At 43.9% G+C, this 17,231-nt stretch overlaps 1 protein-coding gene across 1 annotated transcript; it reads left to right on the top strand.

Annotated features, from left to right (window-relative positions):
* Positions 1-207: 207 nt before the first annotated feature.
* On the top strand, positions 208-7,098 carry LOC127313932 (uncharacterized). The gene is made up of 3 exons (XM_051344416.2): positions 208-868; positions 4,667-4,792; positions 5,242-7,098. The coding sequence occupies exons 1-3, from the start codon at positions 449-451 to the stop codon at positions 6,883-6,885; spliced, it is 2,190 nt and encodes a 729-aa protein (XP_051200376.1). The 5' UTR covers positions 208-448; the 3' UTR covers positions 6,886-7,098.
* Positions 7,099-17,231: the final 10,133 nt, after the last annotated feature.

The raw sequence follows: 17,231 nt of genomic DNA, 5'->3' as shown, positions 1-17,231 counted from the left end.
GAAAGTCCGAAACGGATGGTAGGGGACTAGGGGATCGGGGACTAGAGGCTGTACGGCTGAAATATTTGCAATGGCCGTGTCAACTTGCCGGTAAATTAGTAAAACCAAAGTGTATCGTCTGACTCACCTCCAAGCTGTCATGAAACCGCATTCTATTCACACTGGAGCAGTAAAAAAACAGCACCGCTATCAACAGTGACCACACGTACCCCCCAGTACATGCCATACCTCTCTCCCAACCTGGATGCTGAGCTACTGCAAACACTGTACACAAACATCGAGCGAGACAGACAGCACGAGGTGAGGAAGCTGGTGATGCAGGGCATGATGGCGCAATAGTCAGAGCGTCCCAGGAAGAAGAGGAAGAAAAAGCAACCAGCCAGCAGCAGGCAGCAGGGGAAGGGGGAGCACAGCACGCCGCGCCCCAAGAAAGCCAAGCAACAGGACCATGGAAGAAGCTGAGCCACCGGCAGCGCTGCCGGCAGAATGCGGCATCGGCGGGGAGCAGCCAGGCGCCGCGGGGACCCCGAATCGGCCGCGCGAGCCGCCGGAGGAGGACGCCGCCGCCAGCACCCCGGCGACGCTGCGGCGGGGGCTCGCGGCCGCGCGGGCGCGGCGGAGGGCGGGCGTCGTCACACCGTCCCCGTCCTGGAAGCTGGACCCGTCCCCGCCGCGCGGGCCCGAGGAGTCGCCGGGGGACGCCGCGGCGGCGGGGAGGAGGAGCTCGTCCGGCGCGTCGGCGCGCCAGCTGGGCGCTACCCTGTGGGAGATCCAGGACGTCGTGCGGGCCGCCGGCGCCGGCCGCCGGATCCGCAGGCGCGCGCGGAGGGGTGTCGCCGCGTCCCCATCCCACGGCGACGTGGATCGGGTGAGAACTCGGCGACCTTTCTGCTTTCTCCTTTCCCGGTCAACGTGGTGACGGTAGTACGTAGTAGTCAGTTGCGGTCTGTTATTTTCCTTTCCAGCTTTTTCGCTGCCAGCTCCAGCATCGCGTCAGGCAATCGACGTTGCTGTCTCTGAATTTTCAGAGCCAACTTTGCTCCGCTCTTCCTACTTGCTAGTAGTTATCTTTTCTGCGACAGCAACGCTAATGACAGTGCTCTCTTCAGCATCATAAGCTCCCTGGGATTTCACAATTTACGCATAGGAAGATCCAAAGCGCAATCTGCCCTTTTATTTCCGGTTCTTTGCGAGGCCGGCAGAGATAAAATCCTACACTCCACTACTTCTGCTCACCGTTGTATCGATTAGCCTTGCTCTGAGATTGATTTTCTAACCCATTCGTGTAGCTTGGGTATGCTGTGTCCATCCTTTGTGTTCCCCACTTATGCTTTACTTTGAACTCAAAAGATTGTATGACTTCAGTTTATAATAGTTTCAACTGACCCAAAGGGTAAAAAGAAATTACTATCTTCATTTAGCTCTTATTTTGTTTATACTATGTGTATATGTTTTTTCAATCGTGCTCAGCTGTATGCCATGTTTTTGAGCTAATGCTATAACTCAATGATCTTATAAATGTTTTTACTACTTTATATGAAGTTCGTGTTGCTTTGTCAAGTTAGTACTTCTTTGTCATATTTTTATTTAACATTCGCTTATAGATCTGTATACCATGATAGAACACATATGAAATTCGTGTTGCTTAATCAAGCTAGTACTTCTTTGCCATAAGCTTATTTGAGACTCCCTCATAGATCAGTACTTCATGATTGAACACATATATATCCACATAAACCATGGTATTATCCATACCACAAATACTACCTTGGAGAAATTTTTCTTCAGGATCCAAGTTCTTTTGTTTGGTTTTGTGAATTTGATTGATTAATTGTTTTTTGTCATACAAAAGCTAAGGCAAAGACATATAGAAGGTTAAAGGAAAATCCTCTAGGCGATCAATCACAAATCTTAGTAGGCAAATATTTCTAGAAACCCTACTTACACTTAGTTCTGTGAAATGGATTGTGAATTTATACCTGGCATTTCACTTGCATGGTTGATGACTGGGATAATTGTTAATTTTTTTCTTGATGTACGCTTAGGAATTCCGGTTCTAAAGAATATCTTGTGCCCAGTGGGATTTTTTCCATTTGGCAATTTTACTTCGGAGCACGAAAAATATTCTTTTCTCCTTCGGAATATAATTTTAATGTTTCTACACTACGTAATCACCCCACTATATCTGGGAATACATACCTGTACCTTATCTTTTTCTGAATTTCATTTCCCTGACAAAAGGTAAACTCCCAGCTTCTATCAGATAAATGAAAATATTACAAGGTATGAAGGCACGCATAAGCATATGGAGAAAGTGTCAATGAGAATATAAAAAATAAGGGTGTAAACGTAGAGAAGCTGCGAGCTTGTAGTCTAAGACTGGCACATGCCAATAAGCTTACAGTTTTTACTATGTTGCTTATGTACACATCTTTCTTTCGAAGTCATAGGGTATGTTTGGATGACTACCAAAGCTGGCCCTGCCAAAAAATTGGCTAGCCCTTGAATTTTGGAAACGGTTTGGATCGTAGCCAAAGAATTGGCTCGCCAACCGACCCAGCCGCGCGCCCGTGTAAAATCTCGCCAACGCGCAGGCGAGCAAAACCTGCGCCAAAAAATTGGCACCGTGACTTGTCCCCTCTGTTAGGTGGGTCCTATATTTTTTTATATTATGATCAATGCATGCATAGGGTGTTCTGATTCTCTGGATACTAATTAAACATGCTCCCTACACGATTAGAAAGTGCATGCACCCAGGGGCGGAGCCAGGATTTAGGTATAGGGGGGGCGAGGTAATAATGGAGCCAAAACATCGCCTCTCAAAACAACCTATGATTTATTTTGAATTTTTCCCAAAAAGATTTGGAGGGTGTATAGCATAGCTAAATAATAGTGAACAAATTCATATACGCACCATGTATCAGATATATGGTACGAAATACTTTGCCAAAAAATATTTCATATGAAAATTGTAGGATATACTAATGCAACAACATACAAAATCAATTGTTTGGAGTAATGGATAATGTTACCGGAGTGCATACCTAAAAAGAATTGAATCCAGGTCATGCTCGTCCCCTCCAGCCCATTGATGTTTACTGGTCAGTGGTCACCGATGTCCTGAAATCCTGACTATGCGCCCGCCCATGTCCTAGATTGGTGAAGCCGAATGACATGAGATCAATCGGCAGTTCATTTCGTCAATAGGTAGAGCTCCGCATCGGCCACATCGGCGAGCGGTGTACGCCCGCCCATGTCCTAGATTGGTGAAGCCGAATGACATGAGATCAATCGGCAGTTCATTTCGAACATGGAAGTAGTCAATAGGTAGAGCTCCGCATCGGCCACATCGGCGAGCGGTGTAAACTGCACAGCGACCGGTGGCAGCGGCGAAATTTCTCGGCGAGCGGCGCCAGCGGCAAGCGCAGCGGCATCAGTGGCCCTAACAGCGAGACAAATGAAAGTGGCGGCTGGCAAAGCACCCAGCTCGATCAATCAATCGTGGGAAGGAGTCATTCACGATCAGGAGCGTCAATAGTGCCCTAAACCTCTCCGTGGACATGGGCTGCTGCCTGCTGGGTAGTTGGGCTTCTTGCTCCATTGTGCAGTAGACAAACTAATCAGTGATGGGCTAATAAAGTGATTACTACCGGCCATTAGCACACGTATACAGTAGTTTATTAGTAGAACTGTCTACTGAAGATAGTTAGGGGGGGCCAACCATTGGGGGGGGTCTAGCCCCTGCTCGCCCCCCCCCCCCCCCCCTCCCTCCGCCCCTGCATGCACCAACTACTCCATGTGTGACGCAAGTTCCAGCAGCACCTCGTATTACTTTTTTGTAAGTTTTTTTTCTCTTTTACTGCATAGTTGTACTAACAAAAAAGCATAGTAGGCATGTTGAATATTTTGGAAAAGCATACTCGAGCTGGTGGCAAACCAAATACAGGGCTATGTTGTCAATTTTTTGGCAAGTACGATGGCTGCCATCCAAACAACAATACTTTGCCAATATTTTGGTCATGCCCTTGTATTGGTCATGCCAAAATATTGGTGGGGTTAGTTGGGGCAAAAACCAAACGTACCCATAAAGCCACATTTCTCTATGAAAATACGCACCAAAAGGCTTCAACCCTCCACGGTGCAAACTTTTTAGGATTTTATTATGGAAGCATGCTTTGTTCCTGTTTTCCAGGTTTTACCCTGAACAATGTCACTCACATGCCAGACAACAACATTATCAGTATGTCTGGTACTCATGGAGCACATTACATCTGTTTGTTTGGTACAAAAATGTTGTATGATCATTCTCTGTTTTCAGATAGTTTTCTGAAGAGAATGTTTGCTAGCAGTACCATGATCCAGTGATTTTAGATTTACCAGACTCATCCATACTGTCTTCCATATGCCCCTAACTAGAATATCATGAAATTTACATTTGACTGATACTTCCTGAACTTGTAGTTGAAGGGAATAATGTTTTTCTTGTGGAGGTGCCAAAACTTAAGGTCTTTTTTTTTGTTCCGAAAGCTATGCATTTTGAACTTTCTTAATGTAATTCTAATGGAGAGAGTCATGCTTTCTGCTGGACGTTTCGCAGCTTAGTGTTTTGTTGTTTTACAAAGCCATGAATTCTGAATTCCATAACTTCTTTTGTCTTGCATTTCAGCCACATATTTCAGGTGGCTGTGGTGGGGATTGTTCAACACCATTGATGGAACATGAAAATTTACATGAAGATAGATCTCATTCAAGGCAGTCTCTTTCTCCTGCAAGTTACACTAGCTCAATCGGGGTATGCACATACATTTCCTCCCTTTTACTCAGTCTTGGTAGTTTTAGTGTTTTACTTGCTGTATCATTGTGGAATCAAGTGTAGCATTTGAATCTGTACAAGAATGATTGGTATACTATCATGTTTGTTGAGTATTATGTTTTATTATCTAAAGACTGGGATGCCAACATTTCTCTGTAGTCTTCTTCAGTGGGATTCATATCTAGCCTACCCTAACTTGCTTGGGACAAAAGGATTTGATGTTGTTGTTGCTGTTGCTCCTTTAGCCTAAGTGTGCATGCTACTGGAATGCTATTTTCTAGGAATCTATTTATAATTATATGCTTGTTTTTTCTGACATCAGCGAGGCCATGCAGTGTTAGCAGTTTCAGTATCTTGCCGCTATAAATACTATTTGGAGGAAATCTGTTTTTTTTTAAATTGTATTTGTTTGTTTCCTCATTAAACAGGCAGCTACCATAAACCTTGTCAGTCCTACTCGGTCACTGAATCTACGGGATAGATACAGGGATGCAGGTTGCAATCTTAAAACATCAACAGAGTTATTGAAAGTTCTGAATCGCATTTGGAGCTTGGAAGAACAGCACGCAATTGATGTGTCAGCAGTTAAGGGATTGAAATTGGAGTTGCAGAATACACAAACTCGTGTTCAAGAGCTTGCGCAAGAGAGGCAGCGATATCGCTATGAAGTCGACTCTCTGGCCAGGCAAGTCGCTGAGGACAAAATTGCTCGGAAAAGTAAGGAACAAGAGAAGGTTCAAGCAACCCTTCGTTCACTGCAAGAGGAACTTGAAGCTGAGAGACAACTGAGGAAACATTCCGAGAGTCTCCATAGGAAGCTAGGCAAAGAGCTATCTGCGATGAAGCCGGCATTTCTCAAGGCTGTGAAGGAGCTGGAGAAAGAGCAGAAAGCAACTCGCCTGTTGGAAGATCTTTGCGATGAGTTTGCCCTGGGAATCAGAAACTACGAAGAGGAAGTCAGGGTGTTAAAGCAAAGGCATGCAAAGGAGTATGAACACAAGACTGATAAGTTGGTGGTTCATATTTCAGAAGCATGGCTTGATGAGCGAATACAGATGCAAAATGCTGATGCCAGGGGAGATTCAGAAGGGAAAGTCTCAATCACGGAGAGGTTGAGCAGCGAAATACGGAGTTTTCTTCATGGTAGAAGATCAAGCAACTTACATGGTGCTAACAAACATACTGGTAATGAAAAGGGAGATGCAAGCTTGTGCCGACAGTCCATTGAATCTCTGCATTTAAATGGAGCCACTAGTGCTCCTCGGTTAGCTGAAGATGATGATGAAAATTCTGTTGCTAGTGACTTGCATTGCTTTGAACTGAACATGCATGGAAGTGCCATGCTGAATCATGACCTTGCAGAAACTCGACGAACAGTCACAGGTTGCACATATTCACCAATGAGAAGATTGGACTTTTCCGATGGTGTATCTGTTGAGGGCTCAAGGACCTCGACTGCAAGACGTAGTTCAGAAAAGGACAAGGTAAAATTAAGCAGCAGAAAAGCACAGCTGAATGCTTCGACACCAGAAATCAGCTCTCGCAATGGTGACAAATATGATCCTATCGATGAGCAGAATGAAACAGTTACAACACAAGTTTCTAGACGATTGCATGATGACTTGTTGAAGATCAAATCAGGGGCTCCTCAACATGCATTTCTAGAGCGAAAATCTTATGATCACCATCCCCCGAAAAATCACTTTCGTGAACACGGCGATCTACACAATCTTCACAGTCCATCCTGGCAGCTTAAGAATGAACGTGCCACTACAGGTGATCTACACAATCTGCACAGTCCAGCCCGTCAGCTGAAGAATCATCGATCGTCATTAGATTATCAAATATCTGAATGTGCTACTATAGCTGATCTACACAATCTGCGCACTCCATCTCGGCAGAAGAATCATCGCTCATCATTAGGTCATGAAATATCTGAAGCCTCACCAACGCACTCTTTAGGCACCAAAGACAATACCCTCAAAGCAAAATTGCTGCAAGCAAGGTTAGAGGGGCAGCATGCCCGGATTAGGGCATCAGGGTGTCCCTTAATCAGCACAAGAAGGAAATGAGAACACTACCTGGCCACTCTCTAGTTCCGGCGGTGTAGTTTTCCTTGCAAGATGTCTGATTTAATAGCTATGGTTCCTTCTACTTGATGCACTATGTTTAGATGCACGCGAGGAAGAGTTTCCTTAAGTAGATTTGCATCCTCAGTTCCTAACGGCTATAACTGAACCACATTGAATGTAGAGATGGACTTTCAGTAATCACTTGTGTTATAATTTTGTATAGTATTACGCTCTTAGTATTGGTTTTAACGTGGTCATTCTAGGGGCGTCGTTGGGTCGCACCTATTTCACGGTGAACAGTTTAATCACTTAATGGAAAAGGGTAAACAACATCTGAATCAGGGTGGGTCCTTTGTGTATTTTTTTTTTGGACCGAATGACACAGCTGCCTCTTTGATCCTACTAATTTGTTGGATTTATACATATGTGACTAATGGTCTCACGTGTTTAAAGTCAAATCACGTGTCACAGTTTTAACGGACTAATGTGTGACCAACTCTTAGCAGCCTCACGTGTTCAAGCGAGACGCATAACACTACGTCATTGTCTTCCTCATTTGCTGGAACGTTTGGAAAGCTTCGAATGACCTTCTATTCAACGCTAAAACCTCATCATCGGCTAATGCAGTTTCTGGGCCGTGCAGCTGATGATTCATATTCTCACCTGGTGCAAGCGCTACAGGCTACAGCCAGCAGAACAAGGATCACCCTTCCCTCTTGTACCAAGAATCTTCATTCGGTCATCTGTAACTTCAAAAAGAACCCCATCTTTCTTAAAAGACATTTTTCTCTGAACATTGTTTTTTCTGTTCAGTTAGAGATGGAAGGCAACAAGCGGTGGGAAGATCTGCCCGTAAATCTCTGAACAATGCAAGTCAAAGTCCAAGCTTTGAACATTCAAAACAGTTCAGTTTAGGTGTCCGTCTCCGATTAGAAGTCAGTCATGGCATGCGGTACCAATTCTTCCTGGCTTGCTATTGGCAGGTACTATATCTTCATACACGTGGTTTGAAGAAGCACGCTAGCCTTGCTATTGGCCCCTTAAAAAGCAGCCATAAAAAGCCCAAAGAGGCCATCCAGGTGATCTTATTAGTTTTTTTTCGATAAAAGACGAACTTTATTAGATAAAAGTTTTAACCAATACACCCGGCCTCTGCATTGCCAAGATGCATACAACCGTCCAAACACACCAAATCGTTACAAGAGTGCGGATAGACAAACAACTAGGCATCCGAAAAAGCCATAGGAGGCAAAATCCTGCGATTATGCATCCACCTATATTGGGTAATAAACTTCTTTGCCGTTTCTTCCAACCGTGTAAACACGTCCATAAAGAGATCGCAGTCCTCTAAGCGCTGGAGTGACAACCATGAATGGGGCAAAGCCGTACACTGATAGATGACCTGCATAAGAGAAGAAACTTTATCATCAAAAACCTTGTCATTCCTATACAACCACATCGATCATATTATGGCAATCACTCTCACTCTGATATGAACCTTAAACCTAGAATCCACCTTGTTTAGCCAATTGCCAAAAATATTTGCAATGCTTCGTGAATGGTATAAAAGGTAGGACCTATCTGAATGATTGACCATATAGACCTAGCAAACCGACACTAGAAGAAAAGATGTGTTATTGTTTCCTCTTCATGACAAAACATATTTCGTACAACCATGCCAGTTGCGTTTTGTAAGGTTATCCTTAGTAAGAATAATGCCTCTCCACCAGGAAGTAACCCAGCAGTGCAAACACTCAGAGCGAGGATGGAGGCGCCACTGGCGGCTCCGCTCTCCGCGTCTCCGCCTGGTCATTCATGGGCCGTTCGTGTCGTCCTCATGCCCGATGAAGGCGTGCCACCGGTGTCCGAACCTAGCGCCGAGTCGTCGTTGGATGACGAAGAGTCGCTGGAGATCTCCATCGCATAGTCGAGCCATGACGAATGCCATGTGCATCCCATGGATGTCTATGTTTCATTAACATAGCACCGTTTGGATCTTCCTCCACTGATAGCCCTGTTATATTGTGATCCAAATTCATATACTAAAGGGAGGCTAACTTCTGACAAGCGGAGCGAGGCCTGTCGCCGGAGGCTTGGGCCGGAGGTACGGATCGTTGCCACCGTCTATATATATTCCCTGTAAGCCGCCGCTAGGGTTTTGTCGCATCATTGTACACCCACGGCGTTTGTAAACACCACCGAAATAGTGAAGTTTTGCTGGCTGGCGCCCGTGGTTTTTCCCTTGTGTGTTGCAAGGGTTTTCCACGTTAAAATCTCGTGTCCCATGCAGTGTTTTACTTTTTCATTCTTCGTTTATTGTGCATCTCGATTATAACAAGTGGTATCAGAGCCCGTGTTCTTTGGATCTAGGGTTTACGAGATGTCGTCACTGAAGTTCGATCTACCGCAGCTGGACTACACCACGAGATTTGCTTTGTGGCAAGTGAAGATGAGGGCGATTCTCGCCCAATCTTCAGATCTGGATGAAGCGATCGATGCTTTCGGCGAGAAAGCGAATGATACCTGGACCGATGCGAAGAAGCGGAAAGACCGTAAGGCTTTATCGTTGATTCAACTCCATCTGTCCAATAATATTCTGCATGAAGTGCTACAGGAGAAAACCACCGCCGAGTTATGGGTCAAACTAGAGGAGATCTGTTTGTCCAAGGATCTCACGGGCAGATTGCACGTGAAGATGAAGCTGTTCTCGCATAAGTTGCAAGAGGGAGGTTCGGTAATGAATCACCTATCTTCCTGGAAAGAGATTGTTTATGATTTGCAGTCTATAGAAGTTAAGTATGAGGATGAAGATTTATGTCTTCTTCTTTTATGCTCGCTGCCTAATTCTTTCAGTAATTTTCGTGACACCATATTACTGAGCCACGACAAACTAACTCTCGCGTAAGTTTATGATGCTCTCCAACAAAAGGAGAAAATGAAATCTATGGTGCAGGCTGAAAGTTCGTCCTCCAAGGCGGAGGCATTAGAGGTCCGTGGCAGGCCTGAGCAGCGAGATAACTACTATCACAACAACAGAGATAAGAGCAAGGGCGACAGAGGTCGCTCAAAGTCCAAAAGACGTGACAAGTTCTGCAGGTATTGTAAGAAATCTAACCACAATATTGATGATTGTTGGAAGCTGCAGAACAAGGAGAAAAGGAACGGAACTTACCAACCGAAAAATAATGATGGTAATGGTAAGGTTGCCGTTGTCACCGGTAAGGGTGAGGCTGCTGTTGTTGCTGGTAATGATGGTAGTGATAGTTCTGATGGAGATTGCTTAGCTGTCTTGGCTGCATGTGTTTCACGTGATGATGAATGGATTCTTGATACTGCATGTTCGTTTCTTATTTGCTGTAACAAAGATTGGTTCAGTTCTTATGAGTCTGTGCAGAGTGGAGATTTTGTGCGTGTGGGGAATGACAACCAGTGCAGCATTGTTGGCATTGGTTCTATTCAGATCAAGACCCATGATGGGATGACACGCACGTTGACAGGAGTGAAACACATACCCTCCATGGCGAGGAATTTGATCTCTTTGAGTACCCTTGATTGTGACGGGTACAAGTACAAAGGTGGGAACAAAGTTTTGAAGGTATCATCAGGTTCTCTTATTATTATGATTGGTGATATGAATTCTGCGAAATTATATGTCCTTAGAGGTAGCACTTTGCCTGGTATTGTTGCTGCTGTTAGTTCTGATGAATCTAGTAAGACTAACCTTTGGCATAAGCGTCTTGGACATATGAGTGAACTTGGCATGGCAGAATTGGCTAAGAGAGAGCTAATTGATGGCTGTGATTTAGGTAAGCTTGAGTTCTGTGAGCACTGCATCTTTGGTAAGCATAAAAGAGTAAAATTTAATGCTTCCGTTCATACCACCAAAGGCATTTTAGATTATGTACACGCTGATGTTTGGGGTCCGTCCCGTAGAACTTCTAATGGTGATGCTAATTACATGCTTACTATTATTGATGATTACTCAAGGAAAGTGTGGCCATATTTCCTGAAACATAAATCTGATGTTTTAATGCTTTTAAGAAGTGGAAAGTTATGGTAGAAACTCAAACTGAAAAGAAGGTTAAGATACTCCGTACTGACAATGGTATGGAATTTTGTTCAAATGAATTTGATGAGTTTTGCAGCAATGATGGGATGGTAAGACATCATACCATTCCGTACACCCCTCAACAGAATGGCGTGGCTGAACGCATGAACAGGACCATTATTTCGAGGGCTCGCTGCATGTTGTCTAATGCAAAGATGCATAGAAGTTTTTGGGCTGAAGCAGCCTCCACCGCTTGTTATCTCATCAACAGGTCACCTTCTGCTCCACTTGATAAGAAAACTCTAATTGAGGTATGGTCTGGTTCGCCTGCTGATTATTCAGATTTGAGAGTTTTTGGTTGCACTGCTTACGCTCATGTTGATAATGGAAAGTTGGAGCCAAGGGCTGTTAAGTGCATCTTCCTTGGTTATGGTTCAGGAGTTAAGGCATATAGATTATGGAATCCTGAAACAAAAAAATTGTGTTGAGCAGGAATGTCGTTTTTAATGAGGCGGTTATGTTTAATGATAGTCCGTCTACTGATATTTCTGATGCTATTGATTCTCCTGATGTTTCTGATGATGAGCAGCACAGAATTGGCGTGCAGGTGGAGCACGCAAAGGAGAATGAAAATGTGGTTCCTGAAACCAACAATGATGATAATGATGTTCCACCTTCACCACCTTTTGTTCAGCGACAAGGACGGTCTATTGCTGCTGACCGCCCTAAGAGAAATATTACACCTCCTACCCGATTAATTCAAGAATGTGATATTGTTGATTATGCTTTGAGTTGTGCTGAACAGGTGGAGCATGATATTGAACCAGCTACATATACTGAAGCCATTGCTTCGGTTGATAAAGAGAAGTGGGTAGGTGCGATGCAAGAAGAGATGCAATCACTTGAGAAGAATGATACATGGGATGTTGTGCACTTGCCTAAACAAAAGAAGGCTGTCCGCTGCAAGTGGATATTTAAAAGAAAGGAAGGTTTGTCTCCTAATGAGCCTCCACGGTTTAAGGCAAGGTTAGTAGCAAAAGGTTTCAGCCGAATTCCAGGTGTTGATTATAATGATGTATTCTCCCCGGTTGTGAAGCATAGTTCTATTCGTGCTTTCTTTGGTATTGTTGCTATGCATGATCTTGAGCTTGAGCAGCTAGATGTAAAGACTGCTTTTCTGCATGGTGAGTTGGAGGAGGAGATATATATGGACCAACCTGAAGGTTATGTTGTGCCTGGTAAGGAGGATCTTGTTTGCAAATTAAAGAGGTCCCTTTATGGTCTGAAACAGTCGCCACGACAGTGGTATAAAAGGTTTGATTCATTTATGCTTACACATGGTTTTGAGAGATCTCAGTATGATAGTTGTGTGTATATCAAGTTTGTTAATGGATCACCTATTTATTTGCTGCTATATGTTGATGATATGTTGATTGCTGCCAAGAGCATGAAAGAGATCACTATTTTAAAGAATCAATTAAGTAGTGAGTTTGAGATGAAGGATCTTGGTCCTGCTAAGAAAATACTAGGCATGGAAATTAAAAGGGACAAAAAGTCTAGTTTGTTGTTTCTTAGTCAGGAAAAGTACATTGAGAAAGTTCTTCATCGTTTTAATATGCATGATGCAAAGTCAGTTACTACTCCTATTGCTTCTCATTTCAAGTTGTCAGCTTTGCAATGTCCTAGCTCTGAAGATGATATTGAGTACATGTCTCGAGTTCCCTATTCTAGTGCTGTTGGTTCCTTGATGTATGCCATGGTTTGTTCACGTCCTGATCTGTCATATGCTATGAGTTTGGTCAGTCGATACATGGCTAATCCTGGTAAAGAACATTGGAAAGCTGTTCAGTGGATTTTCATGTACCTTCGCGACACATCAAAAGCTTGCTTGAGGTTTGGCAGAATTGGTGAGGGGCTCGCCGGATATGTGGATTCAGATTATGCTGGCGATTTGGATAAGAGAAGGTCCCTCACAGGTTATGTGTTTACCCGTTGGTGGATGTGTTGTTAGCTGGAAGGCTACTTTGCAGGATGCTGTTGCACAATCTACTACTGAGGCTAAGTACATGGCTATTGCTGAGGCAGGTAAAGAGGCTATTTGGCTGAAAGGTTTATATGCTGAACTTTGTGGAGATAATTCTTGCATTAAGTTGTTCAGTGACAGTCAAAGTGCTATTTATCTTACTAAAGATCAGATGTTCCATGAGAGGACAAAGCACATTGATATTAAGTACCACGCAATCAGAGATGTGGTTGCAAAAGGTAAAGTGAAGGTATGCAAGATAAGTACTCATGATAATCCTGCTGATATGATGACTAAGCCTATTCCTGTGTCCAAGTTTGAGCTTTGCTCAAGCTTGGTTGGTATAACTGTTTAGCCCAAGTGGCTATTGGCGCCAGCAAGTGTTTTCTTTGTTGATTCAGGTGATTGTTGAAGTTCATGCTACAAGGAATTTGTCTCAAGGTGGAGTTTGTTATATTGTGATCCAAATTCATACACTAAAGGGAGGCTAACTTCTGACGAGCGGAGCGAGGCCCGTCGCCGGAGGTACGGATCGTTGCCACCGTCTATATATATTCCCTGTAAGCCGCCGCTAGGGTTTTGTCGCATCATTGTACACCCACGGCGTTTGTAAACACCACCGAAATAGTGAAGTTTTGCTGGCTGGCGCCCGTGGTTTTTCCCTTGTGTGTTGCAAGGGTTTTCCACATTAAAATCTCATGTCCCCTGCAGTGTTTTACTTTTTTGTTCTTCGTTTATTGTGCATCTCGATTATAACAAGCCCAACAAACAAAAGTTGTATGTGAAGTTTTTACCGCACACAGTTAGTAAGAACAAAATGTGTTTGCCTAGCCAACTAGCATACGACGAAATTAGACACCAAAAGCAACTTTGTTCCGACAAAATCGTGTGCGATGTGCACATCTAGCCTTCAAATAGCGGAACCCTTCTTTCAGCCTTGTCATTCGTTTCTAGTCGTTACTTTGGGTCATATGCTTTGGGGCCCCGTTGCTGAATCCCTGCGAGCTGGTACTGCCGGCCGTCGCCATGGTCATGGCGCCCACCGGATTTGTCGGCAGCGACGCCACTGCCGATTCGACTGAGGTACAGTTCTGGACTTAATTAGGGATACGCTTGTAACATCCCAAGTTTCAACAATAATAATCAAGAAAGAAAATTTCCCAAACTCAAAATTTGGGACAGACAAAAACTTTTTCTATGCATATAGTGCCACATATAGTTTCATGCATATGAGTGTTTTTCTTTTGTGCAATTGCCATGATGAGTGTTAGTATGTTGATCAAGTGTGCTTAAATCCTAAACTAAGATCACCTAACCCTAATTTGAGAAGAATAGAAGAAATATAGAAAAACCCAATTCTCACTCACATACACATAAGGCCAAATTGCAAATCTTCACCAAAGGCCACCTTTGCTTGATCTCTTGCTTGTAGAATGTTTATATATGATAAACAAACACAATTTCATCAAAGAAACAAGAATCAAACCAAAGCAAATCTCAAAACCTACATACATGTGATAATGGTCAAAAGTGACTTTTATAAAATGTTCCCTACTTTACCCTCTGGTTTTATCTTTTCTTAAACTAAACTTGGTCAACCCTTGCCATGTCATCCAAGACCTTGTCAAGGTGAAAAACTTTCATGTTGACCACCATTGCTAATGTTGACCAGGTTGACCAGAATGATTTTGACAAATGGTGATGTTGAAACAAAGTGAAGATGACCCCAAATTTGAAACTTTGCAATTCAACTCCAAAATGAACACCACCACCACCAATCTTTCACATTAATTATATAATTGAGTTGTACCAAAAAGATTTCCAAAATTCATCAAAAATCTTCTTGCGGGCATTGTGCCGAACACCTTGCTGGCATTGTTCCAGTTTTGTGTTACACACCATTGCACACTGGATAATAGCCTAAACCACCTTTAATTCTTGATGATGACCCTCCTCTGCATCCCCTGCATCGAGCCTAGCCCTTGCCACCGTTGTTTAAAGTGAAGAAATGAAGAGAGGAGCACCACACCGTACCATGCCGGCCACCTTTGGCCAATCTCTCTCTGGCCTCCATCTCAACCCATCTCCTTGTCCTGGAGCATCTCTGCAGCACAAGGAACCCCACCATGCACGGCCGAGCCTCGCCAAGCCATGACATTGGCCAGAACGCGCGCGTCCAAACCTTGCCAGTACATGCCAGCCGACGTGGTGAGCGTGCTCTGGCCGCGCCAGTACGTCGCGCGCTCGAGCATCATCGTCCTCCCCTGCACCAGCTACGCCTGCGTCGAGCATCCACTCACCACCCTCTACACGCTAGACACGCTCCTTAGCCTGCCCCTGCACCGTCGCCGTCGTCCTCGATGGAATCCTCCCGCACGTACTGCCGCACTCGAATCAAGCCCTCGATCGATCCCGTCGCCCTTTTTTCTGCGCCGCTGCACGTTGAGTATCGCCAGGACGACGCCTACCCATAGCCGTCCTCGCCTTGCCCCTTTGAGCACCGGAGGTGCCGCGCCATGGACGCTCCTCCACAGCACCCGCGGCACTCCTCCCTCCGCTATAAATAGAGGAGCTCAGCGCTCCATTTCTTCACACCATCTGCTCCCCTCTCATCACTGGCTCTTCTCCACCCATCGATTCCACACCACATCGCCGGAGCAGCGCCAATTGCAAGATCGTCTCCGCCGGAGCCCGCAGATCATCTACACCGACTGGAGCCTCGCCGAGCGCCGCCGCTGTACCAGGGACTTCTTCATCTACTTCCACTTCACCGAGCAGCTTGCCCTCCCTCGCCGGCGGCCTGGTACTCCCTCCGACCCCCTGGTCACGCCGCCAGCACAGCGGGATCTCGTCGGAGACGACGACGATCACCGACCGCACGATCTCTCTCTAATCATACGGTCTATAGCTTGCGTAACGTTTCGCTGGTTTAAAAGCCACTGACGGGTGGCCCCCACCTCGTCAGGGCGGCCCAAGTGCACCAGTTGCTTGTTGGGCTGCGCTGTGTAGTTTAAAACCGTTTCGGCCCGTTTACGTTTCCCGCCTAGCCCACTAATTCAAATACTGGATTTTGTTAATAATTCAAATACCCTGCAGATGCTTTAGTAAAATTTGAATAGTTTGAAATCTGCAATTCCAAATCTGGCAAACTTTATACCATTGGAAAGCTAATGAAATTATCTATCCAATGCCACTGGTCCCATCTCCAAATTCAAAGTAAAATTAAACTGATAAAAATAACAAGACAGGGACTTTTGCAAATTGAAACTTTATTTAAAATTCAACCATATTTGATTTTGAATTGATTCCAACTCTAATAAATCACAATTGATGTCCTCTAATTGATTATGCAATAATATAGACAGGTTGTTTGTATGATCATGGACTAGATCAAAATAATGGCTATGTAGTCATTTCTAGTGCAATTAAATCTTGGATTTCAAATTCTATAAATAGTATGAGAGCTAATCTCTCATTTAAATCTTGACCCTAAGTAATACAACCAGAGGAAATGACCTTAGGCTAATGAACCTCTGATTTTATTACTTAGAGAGTTTAAATCATTTCAATGTTAGTCTTAAATTGTTTGAAGTGTAGCACTTCATTTAAATTATACTCCCATATAATAGATATGGAATGTTGACCTTGGTCAACTTATATTTCATACCTGATTATTATTTGAGGAGATTTAATGAGAGGAAATTATTTTCTCTAAAGATCTAAATAGCAAATTAAAGAAATAAGAATAATGAGAGGAAATTATTTTTCTCTTAAATAAGAACCAACCAAGTAATCCACCATGCCATGATTGATATGATGCTAGGATTAGTGTGTGAATCTTTGGTGTGTTTTAGTTTAGTATGTAAGCTTGGTTGGGTATTTATACCTCGTATTCGTATATAGACGCTAGTAACGAGGAGTATCAAGAGGAGGAAGCCTACTCCCAGGAAGAGGAGGAGAACTTTGACAACTACCCTGCTCAAGGCAAGCTAACCCTTGCTAACCACCAAGTGCATAGCTCTACAAGAGCAAGGCACCATCACACTTTATTTAATGTCTTACCTATCCCATGTTTTTACCTTGCAATTATCTTGCTTATTTACTTTCAAAGTACTTTTTGATTTATGATTCACTTGGTCTAGAGTAGAACAATATTTAAAGCTAGCTTAGAACAAATCAAAGCTAGATAGCACCCCTCATGAAATAGTTGCTAGTGCTAATCAAATAAAATTGACTACTCTAGATGGGAACATGGTGAAGTGAAATGGCTTTGAA

Source organism: Lolium perenne, chromosome 7 (genome assembly GCF_019359855.2).
Source record: "Lolium perenne isolate Kyuss_39 chromosome 7, Kyuss_2.0, whole genome shotgun sequence".
NCBI classification, from domain to species: Eukaryota; Viridiplantae; Streptophyta; class Magnoliopsida; order Poales; family Poaceae; genus Lolium; species Lolium perenne.
This window is presented reverse-complemented; position numbering and strand designations above follow the sequence as displayed.

What these genes read in the sequence shown, in the direction of transcription:
- LOC127313932 (XM_051344416.2), top strand. Translation starts at nt 449, where the DNA reads ATGGAAGAAGCTGAGCCACCGGCAGCGCTGCCGGCAGAATGCGGCATC. An exon ending in CCCACGGCGACGTGGATCGG is followed by an intron (nt 869 to 4,666) that starts GTGAGAACTCGG and finishes CTTGCATTTCAG; the next exon opens with CCACATATTTCAGGTGGCTG. An exon ending in GTTACACTAGCTCAATCGGG is followed by an intron (nt 4,793 to 5,241) that starts GTATGCACATAC and finishes CTCATTAAACAG; the next exon opens with GCAGCTACCATAAACCTTGT.